This window comes from Loxodonta africana, chromosome 13, assembly GCF_030014295.1.
Source record: "Loxodonta africana isolate mLoxAfr1 chromosome 13, mLoxAfr1.hap2, whole genome shotgun sequence".
Taxonomy (NCBI): domain Eukaryota; kingdom Metazoa; phylum Chordata; class Mammalia; order Proboscidea; family Elephantidae; genus Loxodonta; species Loxodonta africana.
The window spans coordinates 38,904,816-38,926,747 of NC_087354.1; the positions used below are offsets into that span (position 1 = coordinate 38,904,816).

Here is a 21,932-nt window from a genome sequence, read left to right on the forward strand (position 1 = left end):
CCTGGAGCCGGCGCCTGCCTGGTGGTCCCCTGTCTCCAGGCCGCGGCCCCGGCCCCTCGCCCCACTTTCGCCCCGGAGCACTCGGGGCCTCCCAGCGCTGCTTTTCCCGCCTGTCCGGAGCCTGGACTCGCATTCCCGGGCGCCTAGGCCACCCCCGGCCCCGCCGTCGAGCAGCGAGGCCGGCCCGCGGGCCCGGGGCGAACCAAGGGGCCGACCCCGGCTAGACCCGGCAGCCATGACGGCTCGTCCTCCGTGTTGTCCCCTGAGTGGACGCGCGACGTGATCAATCTCGCTGCATTAATTCTCCCGTCTAGACAGAGGAGAAGGCCGGGCGGCGGCTCCTTATCTGCATTTGGCATCACCTGCAAGCGATACGCTGAAGGAGCCACAACAAGCCCCCGCTAGGATCGCGGCTGCTGGGGAAAATAAGTCCACCCAGAACCAGTCTGGCGTGTCCTTGGTTTATTTTCTTTCCAGACCCGAAATGGAGGGGGCGGGGATGGTCCGGGTGGGAGGGGGCTGGGAATGGCCTCTGGATATGCCGTGCCCAGGTCACTTGGTGTGACATTTCAAACCCCTGCGACTTGTTTTCTTGAAAACTGGCTTTAGTGATCGCAGGAAATAACCGAGAGATACTGAATCTCTCCAGCAGGCCCCCGGGCAAGCACAAAAAACGCGAGGCTCAGGTTTTACCCTTCACAAGTATTTAACCCTTTGGCAGCCTGGGACAGTTCTTTTCCAAGACCAGTCCTCACTTGATGGGACTCAGGAAGCTAGCGGGCAGCCCACCGGCCTATCCACCTACTCCTCCCCAATCTCTGACGATGAGTTTCCGTTTCCTTGTCCCCTGAGTTAAATGACCCATAAATGCATCCTTCTTTGTCCAGGGTTTATATTGAAAGAGGGCAACGCCCTGACTGGGTAGGGATAGTTGTCAGCTTAGCTCAGGTAGTGGCTGGTGAGGAAAATGTGTCTGACGGGCAGCTGCGGTCTCTGGAGAGAGGAGTAGGTACCTTCTGTTAGAAAGCCACAGGCTTTCCACAGGTTTTCCAGTAGAGCTAATGGCAGGATTCCGTGCCCTCTTCCCCTTTAGAGATGGAAGGTTTGCTGGCAATTATTGAAAGAAAATGGGAGGAGGTGGGAAAATAGAGCCACATTTATATTTTACTTCCTGCAAGTCAAAGTGATGGTAGCAAAAACATTAAAGGGAGCATTCCCCTTCTTCAGGATTTAGGAAATGGTGCTGCAAACTCAGAGATAAGGGAAGAGATATATGCAGGGCTAATGAGGACCAGCTTTACCTCTCAAGTGCCCAGAAACGGTTTTAATAAGCAGGGCTGGGTTCTGTGAGGCTTCCTTCTCTTAGACCACTCCCTCCCAAAAAGAAATCCACACATCCCCCTTTACCTTGTGGCTGGCCATTGGATGGGGGCTGAACTCTCAAGAAATCTTACTTTTGAGTTCTTTTGATTTATCCAGGATAGTGAGTCTTGTTTTTCTTTTAAAGGAGAAATAAGTTCTTGAATAAAGAATTTTATTAATAGTTGCTGTTAATTAGCTCTGGATTTTCCCTTTTGACACACTGTTGAGCACAGTAATGCTACCAATGGGAACATCTGCTTACATAATTATGTCTTCATAGATCAAAAATCTAATTCCTCTTATTGATGTTTATATGATGAGTGTGTCTGTTTTTGAATAATGGGAAATTTCCCAGGTAAAAGGTGGTTATCGTGTATTGGGGTGACTGCATCTGTACTGTATAAAACGTCACAAGCTTTTCTCTCCTGTAGTTTGTCTCTAGCCATGCAAAAGGGCATATCATTTTCCATGTGGGTTTTTAGGGAAAGGGTTTGACTCTGAATCCTTATTACAAGGGTCCCTGGTGAAGTGCCAGGTCAACGGTTGGTTAGTTACATTAATAAACATCAGCTTTACTGGTTCCCAGGTCATCTTTAAACATCTTCTGTAATACGGTAGGGATTTCCCTGTAAATTAAATTACCTGTAACAATTACGAGTGTAGTACTTTATGCTTACTGAACTTTTAAAGTGAGGTCCCCTGGTTGCATGCTAAAAACTCAGTTTAATAAAAGAGGCCATAGGTGGAAAATAGGAGTTATTTAGTTAGAATCACTTGAGAATAAGATTTTCTCAGAAGATTTATCTAATAATTTGGATAGCTCTATGTAATTGAGGTAGGAAAGGGATTCCCAGAGATGGAAAAGTTTATAGCTATTATACCACAAAATTTAATACATATTGAAAGACTGCCTAATTCTGGGAAATTCAGAGTCCCTGTGGCCATATTCTTAACGAACTTTAATATTTAATGGATTGTGGAACAGAAACCAGTATTAATTTTGAATATAGAATAGCTTAAAGCTCAGTTTTGTCAGAGCTACAAATACTGGGCTTAAATGACACATTGTCTAAGATTGTTCTCTAGAAAATTTTGAGATTCTGCCTCGGCTGCCCAGGGGAGAGTATAAACTTCCATACTTTGAGTTAGCTGTGTTTTCCCATAAGGGTGTTCACCAAAAAAGAGCAAGAGAATTAGCTGAATAACATGACACTGGAGAGAGAAAACAATGAACGAATAATAACTATTTACAGAGAAGTTCCCAGTGGAGTTGTGATAAAAGCAGGAAATTTGGAAGGAGTTTATTAAGCTGATGTAAGGAAGATTAGAGGCTTTTAAATATGGGTCTGACTGATGTAAACTTTCTTGAAGATACTGGGATTCAGTGAAATGAGGAGTTCGTGACCAATTAGAGACTAGCACCTTGCTGATGGGGACTACGCATGGAGGATACAGAGAAATGGAGCTAGACAGTAATAATGGGAGAAAGAGAACAAGGAAATACTCAATTAGGATTCAGATGGGGGGGAGGGGGGTTCAATTTCTAAAGCACTTTTGGGGCCCCAGCAGCAATCATGCCTGAAGGGCCAGAGTGTTAGGTGAGCCAGGCTCCAGTCCAACCCCCATGGTCAAGAAGGTCAGCAGCTGATGGGAGAGTGGGTCAAGGAGTAAGGCAGAGGTGGGCAGGAGCTCACTAAAGGTGAGGTTTCTCGCTGGGAAACAACATTTGAAGGGGCGGTTTGACTACAGAAGACCCCTATGTTGGGGTTGTGGCAGTAGGGACTAGGGACGACAGGGAAATGGTAGAATGGGGATCGTGAGGAGTAATCCCTTCCCAGTTTACTGAGACCCAAGAATTTTGAAAGCTTGGCACAAAGCCCGGGAAGAATTGACTCGGGAGGTTTCCCCAGCTGTGCTGGGAAAGAAAAGAAGGGAGGAGTATTAGGGGAGGCAGGTCCTGACCTAGGCTCACGGGCCAGGTTCATGGGTCCAGGTCACAGCGCCCGGGAATGACAGTGCAAGGAAAGAGGAGAGGCTCCGATATCCTGTTGGGTGTCTGGCGTGACGAGCCCCTGCCGAGAGCTACCGGGGAGGGCAGCTGCCTGTCGCCGGGAGAGGGAAATTCTGTTGGGCAACGGCATCGGGCATTCAAATGTCACTGCTCCCGGGCTTCAGGCGGCTTTTACTATTTGACTCAAATTCTGGGTTTTGAAGCCCAGGCAAAATCATGGCTTTTGCTCAGGCTGTGCCCAGTGGCATTGTCAGCTTCACAGGCTGGACCCAGCAGGGGCCGTTCTTCTCTGCCCCGCGTGGGTCTGCCTCAGCCTCGGGACACTCGGGATGCGGGTCTCCGCCCCAGGAGAAAGCCTGTGGGTGGCACTGCGCCCCCGCAGACTGGAACAAAATGTGCCCGCGCTCACCTGGGCGCCGCGCTCTCCTCCTTGCCTGGAGAGTTTAGAAGTCGTAAAACCCGGGAGAGTTAGGGCTTAAATCACGCTGGCCCGGCCGGAACGCGCACTCAGAAGCGGAACTTGAGACCTATAGAAACTGCCCGGGTCGGTAGGCACAGGGTGTCCCACAGCCATCAGTCGATCCCAGGCCGGAGCCCCGCAGCCACGCGCCTGGGGGCTCCCCGGCTGGGTGGGCGCTCCCTGGCTCGGTGGGGGTTCCCCGGCTGGGTGGGGGCTCCCTAGCTGGTGGGGGCCGGGGTTTGTCTCTATCAAGCCCCTTTTCCTCCAGGACGAAGGGGGCAATGAGACCATTTAATTAAACGTTTAATTGCGAATCCTCCTATGGTTTCTGGGAGGTTAATCACAGCTGTCTCAATTATTTATGAGTTTTTGGCAAATTTCCGACCAGATAAGAAGTATATTCTATTATGAAATGTCTTGCAGGAAATCTTATAAATATTTGATTATTCCTTTCAGCCACAAAGATTCTGCATCGACGCCCCGAGACGCACGGGCCAAGCGGGATTCGGTAACTCCTCTCCGGGTTGGGGCACTTGGGGCGGCTGCTAGTCGCAGAATGAGCCTGCTACGGACACCTGCCTCCGCCTCTTGGGCCGCTGGCCGCGGAGGAGACCCGGCCGTCGAAGAGGAGGACGCGGGCGCCAGGCCCAGGCCTCCCCTCCGGAGAGCGGCGCACAGCCGGGCCAGGCAGCCTGAGCGTCTGCGCGCACTGCCCCGGGCCGGGCGGGAGCCCTGGGTCCTGCTCCCGCGCCTCAAGGCGAAGTCGCCGCCCGAGCTCTGGGTGCGGACTCTGTCGAGGCTGGAGGGGCTTCCAGAGAGCCTGTCCGGCTGCTTTTGTAGCTGGCGGACCCTCCGCCCTCGAGGCCAGGCGGTCGGGGCGCAGTGTTCGAGACTTGGGGGTGGGGGTCCCGGCCAGCCTGTGGCTTCTGCAGCCCAAAGCGTGGGAGGACGCCAGGGTGTCGCGGCGGCGGGAGCATGGAGCCCACAGGGATGTTTGTCTTTTTTTTTTTTTTTTAATTGGACTTTATTTTCTCTCAATTTGCAAAGAAGTAAAAACAGAATATACATAATTCGGCAGCTTTATGAGGCTCCAAAAAGAAATCTCTCGAGCATTAGGTAGAAGTCTGCTTTTAAAAACAGTCGAAACTTCTGTGTTTTCCAGTTTCCGATCTGATGATCTTGGGTCTGATGAATTTTCAGATCAACTCCCCCTCCCCACCAGATCTTTTTTCTTGGTAGTTGTCTGATTCTTATCTGACAGAAATTATTGCTGATGTCACTCAGTGAACGGCTTAGCACTGACCGTGGGCTTACTGTGGAGAAATGGTGAGAACAAGACATGAAAAGGTCAACATCTCCCAGGCTGACACTTCACACGTTCAACTGTGTGCAGTGCAGTGCATCGGGGTAGTTGGAAACTTATTCAGAGTCACTGTGACCTTCTGCTTTATTTTTACTTCAGTGTTGCTTCAACTCACAATTATTTGAGAAAATTCTTTAGGATAGTTCATTATGATTGATCTTTTTTACATCACTAATCTTTTTTTCCGGAGAATACTTGGGTTCAGCAATACTAGAGGACATTCTCAGTCTTGCCTGCTACGAAACTTTGGGCAGACCAATGAATACAGTGCTCTAAACTCACTTTAAGAAGCCCTCAAAACACACTATGCAGTTGGAATGTGAAAGTGTTAGAAACATCCTTACCCCAAACATTAAAAAGGGAAATTCAGAGAGAGTAAACTTTAATTAAGTCTTTAATTAAAGATACCTTAGGCATTGGAGTTTTTTTCCCCCAAATTTGTATTGCCTCAACAAAAGTTTGAAAAGACTAAATGTGAAATAAAGTCACATTGCAAACAGAATAATTTATTTTATTACAAGAACAAAACAGACTTTCTAATTTGGTGTCTAATTTCACCCATATTACAAATGCAAGTTATATATTATGATTGGATGGAAGTTACCAAAATCCAAAATATTATGCATCAATGAAACAAACTCGACTTGTAAAATTAGAAAGTAGAACATTAAAGTATCTACAGTCATTATAAACAGCACAAAGTATATACCATATCTACAGTGCAGGGGACAGTATAAACATGGGAAAATGAATTTCTTAAGGAACAGTGAGAAAGTTTGTTTGAACAATTTAAAATATTAACGAGGGTACTCAAATGCGGACCCAAATAAAACATTTATTTTTTCTCTTTTTTCAAGAAAAACTGTCGAGCTTCTTCCCAAGCCTGCTGAGGAAATCGGTTAGCCAGCTCAAGATAGTCTTGGGAACCAAGGCATTTTCCTGAGAGAAAAAAAGAAAAAAAGTTAATAGAGTTAAATTCTTTGGAGCTTAAGAAATTAAATTTACTTTGATATCTGAGTACTAAATGGAGACATATATTTCAAATAAACCATGATACATTTTTTTTGTAAACCAGTTTACCTATCTAGCATAGACATATATATTTTAATCGAATTTTACATATTCTATGTAAACCATTACCAAAAAATTATTTTTGGACTCTAGAGTAAAATAAATGAAGGAGAAAAGAAAATACTGAAGGGGAAAATAAGTTACAGTGAACAAAATAAAATGGTCATATATTCTATCCTTAAGTTAGCCTTGAAAGGGTAAATCTGTATATAAACTGTGACATACGTTTTCTAATACAGTCTATTTAACTTAAAACATTATTTTTAGCTTAAATATAACTTTAAAAAATGTTCAAATTTAGCATTCAGCTGCCTGTGTAACAAAGCAAAGGAAACAGGGGCTTTAATGGCTAGTAATGCTGGCAAAGGAAACAATCGCATGGCTGGGCAGTCAGTGAGCAGTGGGTATTTGAAAATGAGAATTCTTCCTCAGCAAATAAGAAATCGGTGCCACCAGGAGTTGTTTTACACGTAAGGGTTCATCTGAGCAATGAACTCAAAACGTTCTTGAAACATTTTGTGGGGACTGAGAAGTCCAACGAAGGACAGATGTCCAAAGGTGCAAACTGGCACCATGAGCAGTCACCAACATTGACGACCTTTCTGAGCAAAGCAGAGACCAATTCCCCATTTTCTGTTGTGTGGACTAAGCCCATTTAATTGGGGAAAGAATGAAAGTCAGAGAAGCTGGTCCCTTGGAAAAGAAAAATGGATGAGGCTCCCACAGGCCTCAGCCCACCAAACAGGCAGAGGCAGCCCTTGGGACTCTGCCTTCCAGATAGGCAGCAAATAGTGACTCACTCTTTGTGGTTAGGAGAAAGAGTAAGAAAAAAGAATGTCTACATTTTTTACTGGCAAAAAAAAAAAAAAAAAAATTGCTGTACAAATTAAAAATACATGTACTGAAAGATTTTTCTAAGTATTTTTTATTTATTCAGAATTAAAAAAAAAAAACTGGTTTGTAAGAAATATAACTGATTTCTCCCAAGTAGCCTGTATAGGTTTTTTTTTTTTTTTTTAAAGCAAAACAAAAAATGAAAAAAACCAGAAACAGGCTGTGGCTGAGTGAGTCAGGGCAGAGCTGAACTTGCACACAAATTCTGGCTTAGACAAGTGGTACTGTGACGTTGAAATGAATTTCCGAAAAGTTGCATAGCTTTTTGTTTACTTCTCTGGGTACCTGGGTCAATAAAATATGACATTTTTTCATAACATTGTAACAGCTTTAGTTGTATTGTCTTCCATACACTTCCATTCACAGTAGATGATTTTTTCTTTTGTGACAGAGTACAAGTAGTCCCCCTCCAAGTAAGCGCTTATTGGTGGGTGCCCCAGAGGGTCCTGCCGGGAGTGGGCCATGGACTGGACACTTTCAAGACTACCAAACTAATGGAAGACTTTTGAAAATATGGATTAAGGCCTCAATGAGAGATGGAACTTGTACTTCTCAATTACAGTCTGGGTGGCAGAATATTAAAAAAAAAAAAAATGTACTTTAACATTCTAAATCTCCAACTCTGGTCAGAGGAAACACCCCAGTAGGAACACTATAGAAAACAAAACTATAAATCTTTTGGCCCCTGAACTTTGCTAACAAATAAAAAAGTTCAAATACTTTAGGGGAAAATATGAGTTACTATCATTGATAACTTTATTCTGGACATGGATAGGGAACCAAATCTATGTGACTTCAGTATTTCTATGAGTAATTAAGGTCAACATTAATGATCTGATTGCTGTGCTACAAAGTGGCTCTTTAGTAGTAATTATTCACCATTTGTTATATCTTGCACGATGTTGTTGTGTGCCATCGAGTCAGAGTAGAACTGCCCTGTAGGGTTTTCTAGGCTGTAATTTTTACAAGAGCAGATCACCAAGTCTCTTCTCCCGTGGAGCGTCTGGTGGGTTTGAATCACCGACCTTTTGGTTAGCAGCTGGGTGCTTAACCACTGTGCCACCAGGGCTCCTTTATCTTGCATGAAACCAAAAAACCAAACCCATTGCATTGAGTCAATTCTGACTCGTAGCGACCCTACAGAACAGAGTAGAACTGCCCGGTGGAGTTTCCAAGGACTGACTGGTAGATCTGAATTGCTGACCTTTTGGTTAGCAGTGCTAGCACTTAACCACTATGCCACCAGGGTTTCCTGTCTTGCATGAAAAAAAAAAAATGAGGTGGGTATAAATTGCAGAAACATGTTTTGTGCTTTTCTTTTTCCTCCATAGATTTCCCTGTATATTCTGATGCACTCAGGCTTGATGACAAAATCCATTTATTTACTCACTGAAAATACACTTGGTATCTGAATCTCAAATCTTTTAGGTGATGTAACAGTTCCAGAGTGGGGGTGAGAAACATATCCGTTGGCTAACAAACACATAAAATTTAATTTCAATAGAGACATACCTTTGGGCTGGTAAGACTGGTTATCTGCCTGACCTGGAGCCTGTGCAAAATCCTGCATGAGACAAGAGAAGTGCTTTATACCAATGCTATGAGCCGAGAATCGCACTACAAGTGGCTCTGGAAATGCTTCTGAATTTGAGACAACCCCTTTGCTATCTCTTTTGTACGATTACTTTGGAGCACAAATAAAAACACCAAAGAAACTTATGTTACATAGTCTGGATTCTGATCAATTGAAGTCAAATAGTGATGACTATTAAATTTTGCTATCACCAGGAGCCAGGCTGCTGCCTCCTGTGGAAATGACAATTTTGCTTTATATCTAAACAAACTAAAAACTTATCCAAATTTACTCTCTTAAAGTGCTGACAGATTTTTAAAAATCACAAATATAAATGCATTTATGTATTTTGGAGCTAAATTTCAAAGTCTGGAAATTTTCCTTTTAGCTGGAGAATGAACAATGTAGTATGTAATATGTAAATCTTCAGAAACCTATGACAAACCACCAGCTCCTATTTTAAAAGTATTTTCTAGTGTGTGTTAATAATCTGAAATACATGGAGACCTTTTTGTAAATGAAAACCTGGTAGATATTCCCTTCAGGAGAATTATTTATAGAAAAAAACATTAACTCCACTACTCTTAACATCCTATCCCAAATAAGCATTATATGAAATCCCTGTAGTAATTATAGAATTTTTATTAAATATGGGTTTTCTTGTAATAGACAAAGGTAGATTTAGAAGTATATTGAGATCAATATCAGATAATAACAAATATATCTGATCTTTAGCTTCTGATATTATTTGTATTTTTATAAACTGTTTCCCAAGCAGTTGAAAATGAAGGGATCTAAACTGGTACAGATGCAAAATTATCTTTGCTCAAATATTACTATCTCAGATGAGGCCTCTCTGCTCACGCAATAAAAACCACACATCACCTCCCCATTCCCTGGTAGTCCCTGTCCCCGTTTCCCACCAACGTTCTCTGCAGCACGGACCACCATCTGATACACTATTTGTTTTGTTTTTTGTTTGACTTGCCCCCATTTGCTATGAGTCAAAAATCGACTCGACCACACACAATAACCACTTTAATGAAAGATCCATGAAGGCAGGAATCTTTTGTCTGTTTTATTCACTGCTGTATCCCCAGTGCCCACGGCAGTACTCAGCACGCCGCGGGCACTCAAAAATTTCCTGTTGAGCGGCAGAATGACTAATATGAATTTTAAGAGATCACAGTCTTAAAATTCTCTACGATGTATTTTCTCTTCCATTTAATTCTAAGGCTGTAAGAACTTTTGAAGAACCCCAAATGTTGACATGATGGTTATAAGAATTTATTAAGATTTAAATTTAACCATAAGACACTTTTTGAAAATCCATACTTTACCTATAGATCTGAATATCTGACTTGAAAATATTTTCAGAAAATGGATCCCAGACTCAAAGAGAATAACTGAGCTGAAAATAAAATATTTCTAAACATAATTGATAAAACTGTGTTTACTAATTGATCATCTTAAGAGGACAGTTTAGAACCTGTAAACCACTAATTGTTGTCTAAGGTGAAGAAGGCTTGGGGAAACTCTCCGTGGTTCTAAACCAGCTGGGCGCTGTCACACCCGTAAGGCAGTGATATATGGATATGAGCAGACCAAGGCACAATAAGAATAGAGAGCTCTGCTTTCTGTTTCATTATTATAGAGAACGGGAAGCATTGTCTACTGATCACATGTGTGGCATGGAGCAAACACAGTGATTTTATGGTGGAACGTCTGAAAGAAAATGGAAGATTTTCAGCAAATCATTACCTACAATTACAGAAAAAAAAAATCACAGGATTATTTAGCAAACGTTAAAGAAGAGCCAATTTCATTATTCTGTGGTCCGCTATTATTTCTGATGTGGAAATACTGCTTTGGTACAGCATGAACTCTGATTTGAGTTGTACAGAATTTAACTGAATCAGAAAAATATAAGGCTGGTATATATATATAAAACATTTACTTAGAGATGTACAAATAAACTAGTTTTAGCTGATCTACCTTCAGCAATTATTGTCTATTCCCTCTAACCCAAAACCAAATCCACTGCTGTCGAGTTGATTCCGACTCACAGCGACCCTATAGGACAGGGCAGAACTGCCCCATAGGGCTTCCAAGGCTATAAATCTTTAGCGAAGTAGACTGCCACTTTCTCTAGAAAAGTGGCTTGGTGGGTTTGAATTGCCAGCCTTTTGGTTAGCAGCTGAGTGCTTTAACCATTGCACCACTGCGGCCTCTTTCTAGTTCCTCCAGCTAGACTAAAAACAAGATGAATGTAACAGCTAAGGCTTATATTTACAAATCATATTTATTAAAAAGTTTATGCAATAAGCCGAAGTTTTAATAGATCTATCTTTAACAATTGTTATTTATTCTTTATAGTTAGACTGAAAAAAAAAAAAGGCAAATATAACAGTTAAGCCTTAAGGACGTCTGGCAGTCATTTAAAAACATTTCCTGAGTGTGGGCTTACCATTCTGTTAACTGGAAAAATAATCTTCTTTTGAAATCTTCCAGGTAGAAATTATACAGCACCTAACCTCAGTTCTATTATCTGATATTTTAGAAATTAATTTTCAAGCACAGAAATATCTGGCAGTTTAAAAAGGTGGTGTGGAGGGCAAGAATAACCAACTGGTTTACTTTTCCTTTTCAAATGCATTACAAAAGCCAGAACGCTAGGTGTAATGTTTGAAGATACCTGAATAAACGTGGCCAGTAAAACACAGCTCATCTCTTGCTCCAGAATGATCTTGTTCTGACGGTTGTTGTAACAAGCAGCGATAAGTGAAGGGAACAGCACTTTGATCAGCCGTGGGTCACTGAAATACTGGAAGGGCAACTGGCAGAGCTTCTGCAGCACCGTGGGGTGGCGGCCCGACTGTACGATTACCTGAAACAGAGGAGGAGCCCCAGGTCACCTGCCAAAAGGCTGGGTCTACCCCTTGCCCTGTGGCACAGTGTCGGTACGAACCATGGAGAACACGCCGAAGGAGTATAGCAAAACAGCCTCCTAACTCCTTAATTTAAGTGACATTTGAAATGAGCAAAAAATACAGACATCTCATTTCCTAACTTAAGGAAAAGATTCCAAAAGCATTACAGCCATTTAAAAATTATCAGAACCCATGATGAAAGGTGCAGCTGTGGACGGATTTAGGATATGCATCGACTGAACAAAGCACCACCCCTCCCCCCAAACAGAGTAGCCATATTCCTAAAGACTGCAAAGATCTCATATACTCTCTTCTGTGGCCCTGCCCACTGCAGTCTTCCTCTAACCTAGCTCACTGAATACACTGAACGCAGATGTATCTAGCTCGTATGGAGGCAAGCCCTGGAAAGAAAAGGGGATTGTAAGGGGAATGGAAATAGTTTCAGCAAGTACAGGCTCCAAGAGATCTTTCCTCCGATCCACACTCCTTATCTGAGTTTCCATCGTGCCACTGAGTCTAAAAGGGGAATTGTTTAGATAAATGAGACTGTTGTCTTGAAGCAGTCTAGGTTTACAACTGTGTACATTTTAAGAAATGGGGCAATGCAATTAATGGGGCTGCAGGGAAGTCCTCCTAATTTACTCTTTCGGCCTACATGATAAACTAAGAAACGCCAAAATCAGATCTGTTTCAAGTAACCTTGATTAGACAGTTCTAATATGAAAGAGCTGGGTGACCCAAAGCCCACTTTTCAGTATAGGAGGAAGCTCCTAGAAGGCTGGGAACACTGTAAAACCTAAGGTCAGGACTGTAAATTGTACTTGGAAAAACACAATTTTACAGGTACACACCCAGACAGAACTGCATTCAAATTAAAACCAGAAGGACAGAATGAAACAGCAGAGGCAGGAAAAACATAAATTACAGGGATTTACAAGTTTTCAAAGTACTTTTAACAATACTTTAAGGACACACTCTCAGATGATAATGCAGTTTGGTTTAAGAACAAAATCAACAAAGTAATAGTTCACATATTTTAGTTCAATAGCTAAAATGACATCAAAAACCTTTAGAGAATGTTGATAGGGACTTGTTAATACCTTCAAATCCAGAAGGAATTTTAAAGACTCACACTGTGTGACAATCCAGCACATGGCTATGAGCTGCCATTTCTGATGCTGGCTGAGAAAAATATGCCCTATCATCTACTTTACTGATCAAGCATTTGCTTAAATCTTTATTTTAATTATTAGCTACAAATTCTGTAACCCAGCCAAATGGTCGCCACTTTAGAATTTATACTGATACCATTATTAGAAGTCTTTTTTCCCCCTTCGGACAAAAATTAAGAACAAATTTTTTCCTTGGAACTTCGTTGTTAAAATGCTATTACTGGAAGACTCACTAATTGAAAAGATATTAAACTGGCCATTCTGCCTGGCACAGACACAATGTTAACTCAAAGACAACAACTCCTGGTTCCTGGTGAATTAGCTCAGGACTTGGGCACTTCACCAGAACTCACTCCACCTGGACTCCTGAACCTCATGGGCCAAAAGCAGACCCCCTTAGGGGCCTGTGAGTTCCCTGAGGGAACAGAGCTGGTTATCAGTCTACAAAGGTCACCACTAGTGTAGTGAAATGACCTGCCAGAGGTCACTGCTTGTAAGTCCCTAGACTGCAGATGACACAAATGGATGTAGGCAGCTGGGTTACCCTGGGGCAAGGAGTTCTACCCATTAAAAAAAAAAAAAATTTTTTTAGGCTACCTATAATAGGACTTAAGAACCAGGTTACAGGTAAGAGGCCCACGACAGTGGTGAGAGCCACACCTCCCGGCTTGGCTAAGAGCCAGAGTAGGACAAGCTAGTTGGCACTGTCCTGTGAACCACATATCAGGCATTGTGGGCAGATGGGACCAGGAGGTCGTAGAAGGGGACCTGTAGCACTGAGACTTGGTGGGTAAGACCCTGCCGGGTAACTCAGGTGGGCTTGTGGCACAAAGTGGTGGCAGCTCCACGTCATGAGCACAGCTGAACAGGAAGCGAAGCACTTCTTTTTCGGGCAGAGAAGCAAGACTGGGAATGCAAATAGCCCGGCCTGACAGGCAGGGCCTTGGACACTGGGACAGAGTTGTCCGAGAGCCTTCTGACACATCTGGCGCAGGGAAGACTCAATTTTATTTCATCAAGGGACTCACTTCTAGGCCTTAGCGTGGCTAAATGTCACCTTGGACTGCTCAAGTTTTCTAAAGTCAGGAGAAAGTCATCATGGGACATCAGAATTTTTCTTAATGAAAGAAATATGCATAATGAAGGAACATCTCTTCTCAGATTTATAATACAGTATTCTCTATTTGCCCTCCTGACAGAGCTGTAACTAAATCGATAACTGCTGGTTGGTGACCTTTGTCCAGACACAAGGCTGCCAATGAGTCCTAAGGTATGCACTATGGTGGGTCTTGAGACTGGTCAGGCCACCTGCCCCACCTTCCAGACCACTGCAGGTAGGGAATGGAGTGGTCTGGCTGTGAATTTCTTTGGCAGTTACTAAAGTAGGGAGCAGCTATGGCCTCACTAATAATAATAATAATAGTAATGATAATAATAATAATAAAAAACACTTCTCAAATGCGATGTCCACTTTCAGATGAAGAGCAGGGCTTCAAAAAAACCAAGGGAATTTTCAGCAAAATTCAGATCAAAAGAGATTGAAATTGGCCATTCTACTTGTTTTTAGATGTGTTGGGTGCGATTTTAAAATACGTCCTAAAAATGATGACGATAAAGAGCTAGGAGATTTGAATTCCTGCCTTCATCAATGACCTTTGTGGCCGTGGGCAAACTGCTAAATTACTATGGGCTTTAGGGTGGTGAATTTTTTTTTAAGTAAATTTTTTATTGAACACACAAACCCACCTTAAATGGATAGGTCATTTAATTTTTACAAAGTGAATATCCTTCTGTCACCAGTATCCAAACCAAGAAACAGAACATGACCAAAGGTGTTGGACCTCTAACTATTTCTCACCAAAAATCAGATTCCTGTATTTTGAATTTGAGAAAAATCACACTGAAACTATTTGACTAGTAGAACACAAGAGAGAGTACTTCCAGGGCTTCTTGGAGCCACTCTTGATCATTATCTGGAGAGAGAACTGTGAGCAGCACAAGCACCTCCTCTGGTCTTCTAACTAGAGGACAATGGCTATAATTCAGTCACTGAAGAAGGCATCTTTTTATTGGCATGCCCTGGTGATCATTGCTTTTTTCTTTAGTATCACAGGGAAGAGAGGGGAGCAAGTGAGTGAGAAAGCTCAGTCCATTACGCTCCCCATGCAGGTAAGGTAGACCCCTGTGGCCACTCTCTCTTGTTTTTAGAAGTATCAGCAGTTCTGGGGAGGCTTTAGAAAAAGGAAAGTTGCATGCTGGCAATGCATGCTATGGCCTGGTAGAAAGGGAGGACCAGGAGGGTCTGAATGCTAGGATTAAAAAGGAATCTCTCAAGGAAAAAAAAAAAAAAAGAAAAGAAATCTGCAGTAGACAAGCAGATACACTGATTCTACTATCTGCTGACCCCTGGCCACTTATTAGGCCTTGTGGTTCCAACTTTGTGCCTCCCACCAAATGGAGTATAACTTGGGCACACCAAGAGAAGAGAGCCAGAAGAGAGCTCTAAATTCAGCCGACAATTACTGAGTGCCTTCTGTGCCAAGGACTATATTAAGTGCTACAGGGACACGAGGAGGAATAAAGGCGGCCTCTTCCTGCAGCCTTCACAAGTGGAGATGCAATATTCAGGGAGATGAAGTACACAACAAATGATAATAATACAAAGAGCCTGGGCCAAGACAGAGGGAGGGATAAGGTCCTCGGGAACCCCACAGGAGGGAGAGAGATGGCTCCTCACTTAGGTGAATGTGGAAAGCTGCCCTGAGAAGGTGTGTTGGACCTTGAAAGTTGGATCAGATCCGGATACCTGGAAATAGTGGGAGAATTTTAGGTGGAGAGAAGTAGCTTATAGATTCAATGCCAGTCCTAACTTATTCCCTCCTACCTAATCACCCTTAGCCAGAATGACATTCCATTAAAAAGGCTAATCTTGCTACTCTCAGCTGCTTTTCAGAGTTCGGTGCTTTTCCTAGGTCAACCATCTCTCTGTAGCCATAAGCCATGAGACTGCAGGCTCAAGAATGCAGGTGTTAGGTGGCCCTGGGTTCTAGCCTGCTCTGCTCATGATGTACTACGATCACTTAACCAATTTCAGCTGCAGGGTCCTTTCTATAAAATTGGGTAGGTGGCAACCTTTAGGGTTTAGGTGGGAATCCAGTGAAACAGTGTCTATGACTACAAAATACAAAATGATGTTATTTGTGACTGTTTAGTTGGCTCTCCCTGGTAGTTGAAAAGGTTAAGCACTTGGTTGCCAACTGAAAGGTTGGCAGTTCAAACCTACCCAGCAGCTCTGCTGGAGAAAGACCTGGTGATCTGTTTCTGTAAAGACTACAGCCAAGAAAACCCTGGGGGGCAGCTCTACTCTGTCACATGGGGTCACTAGGTCAAAATAGACTTGATGACACCTAACACCAACAGTTGGCTCTGCAGCTCTGAATTTTCTTTTGCCGGAACCAGCTTCCACACACTTGCAGGACTAGAAGCATCCCGTGGTGTGAAGCCTAATGCTTTCCACCATCCCATCCCCATCTCTAGGGCTGCTGAGTAGAGTAGGGGGTCTGGCAGCAGCAGGCACTGCTCTCTGGCTGGGACTCATCAACCAGCATCATGCCACCTGAGAAATCACTGCTGTGGCCTCTCCCTGGCCTGCCTGCACAGGAGAGAGCTATGCAAACAGTGTGGAGATACCAGCCAGGATCTTGTGGTGGCAGGGTAGGAAATACATTCTGACAGCTCTGAAAAGAAAATCCCAGCATGAGCACGATCCAAGAAACACAGGTAAGTGGTACGCAGAAGCAAAGGCTTAGCTTGCAGAGTGTGTGTGTGTGTGTGTGTGTGTGCGCGCGCTGAGGCTGTTGTTTTAGACTTGTCAATCTGAAAACAGACTAGGGAGGGCCAAAGCTAATAGGCTGGTGTTGTGGGCTCCTGATTCAGACCCAGGATGAGCTTTCCTCGAAGTACTTAAGGAAATCCTCCGGTCCAGGAAGTCTTTCCAGGCAGCACAGCCAGAGACAGCCTTTCCTCTTCAACTCAAAGATATGGCAGCAGCTATCACATATGTCCTTCCAGAAGGACAGAAACTGTGTCTTTTATTATTGTGTTCTCTACTGCTGTGCTGGACGGCTAGTCAGGTCCTCAAAGTTACTGGAATGAATGAATACAGGTGATGAAAGGCCCCTAGCTAAACTCTTTGGTGCCTTGCCTGGGGGAGAATCACACATCTCTTCTCATGAGATATAATTTCCTGACCCTGAAATCTCAGTGGTGTCCACATCATGTTGCCGTAGGGTCTACTTATCTAGTCCCTAAAGAATGGACTTTTTTTGATAAGCTGTCCCCTACCCTGAGTTTTTTTTTTTTTTTTACCTAGAAGGAAGTTGGACTTGGGGATCGTCCCCAGAGTTTTGAACTGCACTTCTGGGATCTCTGGCCTCAGAGGTATAGGTTATAAGGAGAGCTCTGGGAAAGATCCTTCCCCTTTTGTGGGTATGGGTGATACTGGTCTCTCACTTGGTATCAAGGACTCCAAGATCTTGTAGGACACCGTACGACCAGAACATCAGCACCACCCAACACAGCAGAAAGCTTGTTGCTGGCAAAGACAGTACCCAGTCATCTATAAAGCCCCTCTACCTTCATTATCTGAGTCTCTAAGTACCCTCTAAGGTGGGCAGACAGGGCTGACTATCCTCTTGTAACAAAACTAATACTCAAAGTTAAGAGCCTTGTCCTGTGTGCCCTAGCTAGTCAGTGGTGGAGCTGGGCCCGGAAGACTCTATGACTCTCAGCACTGGCTGCTCTCTCACTTCCCTGTCTCCCATGCTCATCCACAAGCCCGCCCCTTCCTGGACAGAGGTGCTCTCTGTTGCTGGGCCTGAGCTCACTCTCATGGCTGGCCACCAGCCAGCTTCTTGCATGACTTTGTCAGCCCAGATGAAGATGAAGATGACATACTGCCACTCTAAACAGACTAAACCAACCGACATACACAGACTGAACCAACACAATAGGCCTTTCTTCAAAAAACTAAATTCTTCTTGGCTAGGTATCAAATAACCAGTTCTTGGCTTATGTGCTGGGCTGTGCCAAGGGTTTGTCTCAAACTACCAGACTTAAAAACTTGAAATAGAGGAACGGTTGGTGACAGGGCTAGACTCTCAGGAGTGAACTGTTGGAACGCATGACTCTGAAAAGAGCACTGTCTTGTGATGGCCACACAGTGTCAGCTGCCTTCTGGAGCAGCCTTGACAGGTTTCAAGTGCCTGCAAACGTGGTCTTATATTTTTGAAACAAATGCTATCATGCATAATATATTCATCATATTAATACTTGGTAGGACAGTTTTGCTCAAAAGTTAAATTTAAAACTGAAAAAAGGAAATGGGAGGTAGGGTACTGAGTGGTCCTAAGTCTGGGTCTAGAAACGCAATAGGCCTGATGAGAGTTTGCAGATTTCCCATCTGTAAAACGACAACTGTACTCACTTCATAGGATCCCAAGGAGAGTGGATAGGGAGGCCTGAGGAGAGTCTATCATGTTATGTAAACGGAAAACAGCCTGACTCGCCTCACCCCGAGGGCCCCTTTCCTCCAACTGTGACCACCTGGAATGAAGCCAAGAACCAGGAAGTGAGCAAACAGGCTTCTGAGCAGACAGATTAGTCCATTCACCAAATATTTACTGAGCATCTAGCTGGCCAAGCGTGGGCTAGGCACTGGGAAGGGAGTAGAGAGCCAGTCACAGACATCGCTGCCCTCAGAGTACTTAGTCTGTCCATGAAACCCATGTCGGCACTCACAGGAACTCCAACTCAGTCTACCAACTGACATTTCACTTTTCAGAAGTAAGTCTAACAAAAGCGGGTTTTGTGTCGTACATTTCTGAAGCAAGTCTAACAAAAGTGGGCTTTCTGGGCTACAGAAGATTGGGAGTCAGCAAATTAGAAAGGTCGAATGACAACAGGAAGAAGCATCAGCTAACACTAATAAGTGAAGGGGTAGGAATGAAAATTTTTCAAGAATAAGAAAGAATTCAAAAAGTTACCTGGAAGCATTTGGTGTAAGAGTAAATACCTCTACTATTCTCAGCTGGTCTTGAGAGCATTATTGTATTATAATAAAATATCTTATTATCACCCATTATCTTTAGTACTTAGTACTCTACACTTTTAAAATTTGTTTCCACATATGTGATAATCCTCATGTGCCTAACACCAAAGTAGTAACTCATTTCTTAAGGCATCAAAAAAAATTATATTCTAGATATTTCATGTGAGTGAGATCATACAATATTTATCCTTTTGTGACTGACTTATTTCACTCGGCATAATGTTTTCAAGGGTCATTCATGTTGTAGCATGTATCAGGACTTCATTTCCCTTTATGGAAGGGTAATACTCCATTGCATATATGTACCACATTTTCTTCATCTAGACTAGGCAAGTGTATAGAGACCAAAGTTTATTAGTGGTTACCAGGGGCAGGTGGGAGGGAGGGGGAAAGGAGGACTCAGTGCTTAGGGGACTCTGAGCTTCTGTTAAGGGTGATGGCATACTTTGGGAACAGGTAAGGGTGATGATTGAAAATGCCGAACATAATTAATGTCACTGAACTGTACTCGTGAAGATTGTTGAAATGGCAAATGTTTTGTTACATATATATTTACCAAGATAAAAAAAAAATCGCAATAATTTTGGTATAATTTAAGAAGGCAGAAAACTGTAATATTTTAAAAATATGATCAGAAATAGTAAAATATTATGTTTTAAAGGTAAGTTTGGTCATCTGCAAAATTCACTTATATGGGAACAGCAATTCTATCCCATGCCAAAACCCTGACACTGAATAATAAAAATAAAATAGGAAAAGGTTCTGTAGCAGTTTCTTGCTATATATATATATTTAATGGACGCAATCATGGTGTCCTATAGTAAAATCACTAGCTTTCTAGAATTTACCTACATTCATGGAAACAACACAGAAAATGGTCAAGTTCTGTTTTGCCGACTTACACTCTGTGAATCCTGCTGATTTTGCTAAGATCTAAGAGTGATCCTAGATTTTCCCCTTATCTAGGAGGAACTCCATCAATGGTTTTAAAAAGCTCTGCATTTTGTTTGTTCATTTTTTTCCCCCCAGAAAGCCCTCTGGCAAGTGTTTAAATACTCATGTCACTGGGAACCCAGCCCCTGTGTCTGCGTCGGAATGGAAGACAGTACCACTGGCCCTGCTCGGTCAAGGATTAGGTGGCACCGGCCCCAGTCCCAAGGCTGTAAGCTCTGTGAAGGCAGGGCTATATCCTTTTTATTTACTGCTGTCTCCCCAGTGTCTGGCATACTGCCCAGCAAAGTGCCTGGCAAATAATAGGCTATCGATAACTATCTGGTGAATAAATGAATGAGGACTGAGCTTTGGTACGTAAACCTGACTCCCGGGGATGGAGGCTGTACCTACCACACCAGTGCCCTGGACTGACTCATCCCAGGGTCTTCAAGGTTCTCAGGTGAAACCACCTTTGGATTTGCAAAAGCAGCTGTCCAGGTACTTCGGCTAGCACTGTCTAGTCCAACAGCCTCTTGGCACAAAGGTAAAGATGATAGGAATGGGGTGCGGTGGGGGCAAGCCCCGTGAGCAGTGGCTTCACTAGGGTTGGTGTCACCCAGTCCAGTAACTCATGATGTCACCCCCTATGGACATACATGTAAGCTTATTATCAATTTTAATCACAGAATATGTGATATAGTTGTAAATTGCTTAAATGTAATATTTCTTAAATTATATCAATACTAACAATTGTTTTGTAAAATCTTTCTACATTATATTTATTAGTTACAACACGATTAGTAACTGAGCAGAAGCCTTGTTTAGTTTTTTTCCTTTAATTACTACTTTATTCTCAAAAAAGGTATTGATATAGATTCACGAATACTAATTACCACAATACTGTAGACAAAACATTAGATAATGTGACAAAATCAGTGACTATAAAAAACACCAGAGCCCTGTGGTTAAGAGATCGGCTGCTAGTCAAAAGTTCTGCAGTTCGAATCCACCAGCCGCTCCTTCGAAACCCTACGGGGCAATTCTACTCTGTCCAATAGGGCTGTATGAGTCGGAATTGACTCAACAGCAATGGTTTTTTTTTTTTAAATAAAAACACTGTCAGCGATGCAAACAGTGTGTGCTTGTAGCAAATGCGGACAAAACCACGTGATTCAAAGCGTCACTGTAATTAGGTAATAGTGACAGCCCTGACCTGCGCACATCAGAGGTAAATGAGCATAGAGTTTTAGCCTAGGTATGGTGGTACATGTAAACGGGCTTACAAAAAATGTTTTTGTTATTAAAACTAACTACAAGAATATTTTTATAAAAAATAATGAATTTCTGCTGAATCAACACACAAAAATTTTATAGGCATTTTGGTGTCATCCCTCTGACACTGTCACCCAGTGTGGTCCACACACCCCTGGTGACGACTGCCTGTGAACTGGCCTGTCAAACCTAAGGCTGAACCAGTCCTATCCGTCAGTATGGTGGCGAGAGTGGGGTGTTGAGTCAGACAGAATACATACAAATGGTTAAATCTCACCAGGGCAAATTCTTCATGGCTAAGAATTCTTGTTTTGTTTTTTTCCTTTTCTTGTCAGAGACAAGATATCCTCAATGGAGGGGCAAAAATAGGTGTCTAGACATCTAAATTCATTAAAAGAGACAGCGAGGAGAGTCTGTAAATCATTGGAACAAAGGATATTTTTCTAGCAGAGCAGAAACAAAGTAGTTGCTGCATTCCTCTCTGCAAAACTGGCCCTGCTGGAGCGCTAGGGCATCCAGTGCACAGGCCACGCCTCTGTCCACATGGCTCTGCCCAGCCTCATCACTTCTGGGGCAATGTGACAGAAGGCTCTACAGGCCTGTTATTTCTAGGTACCACATAAAAAAAAAATGGCACTCCCCTGACACACACACCTTGTTTCTCCGATACCTTGGGGAAGGGGTATGGTAGGGAGTATACAGAAGTGGCTTTATAAATATCTCAGAAGAAGAATTTGAAAAGTCTGTTCACATAATCAAATTCATAGGAGAGAAACAAAGAT

General features: G+C 43.1%; 1 protein-coding gene across 13 annotated transcripts in view; it reads right to left on the minus strand.

The window, feature by feature from the left end:
- Window positions 1-4,845: 4,845 nt before the first annotated feature.
- SCAPER (S-phase cyclin A associated protein in the ER) overlaps window positions 4,846-21,932 on the minus strand; it is a 492,396-nt gene continuing 475,309 nt past the window's right edge. For 11 of the 13 annotated variants that reach the window (XM_023552952.2, XM_023552948.2, XM_023552950.2 and 8 more), the window contains 3 exons: window positions 11,430-11,621; window positions 8,674-8,725; window positions 4,846-6,135 (listed from right to left, as the gene is read on the minus strand). In XM_023552952.2, the coding sequence (XP_023408720.1) occupies window positions 6,032-6,135; window positions 8,674-8,725; window positions 11,430-11,621 (348 nt within the window). In that variant the 3' untranslated portion in view covers window positions 4,846-6,031. The remainder of the gene's footprint in view (window positions 6,136-8,673; window positions 8,726-11,429; window positions 11,622-21,932) is intronic. The other 2 variants (XM_010593775.3, XM_023552953.2) reach the window with 1 other exon arrangement.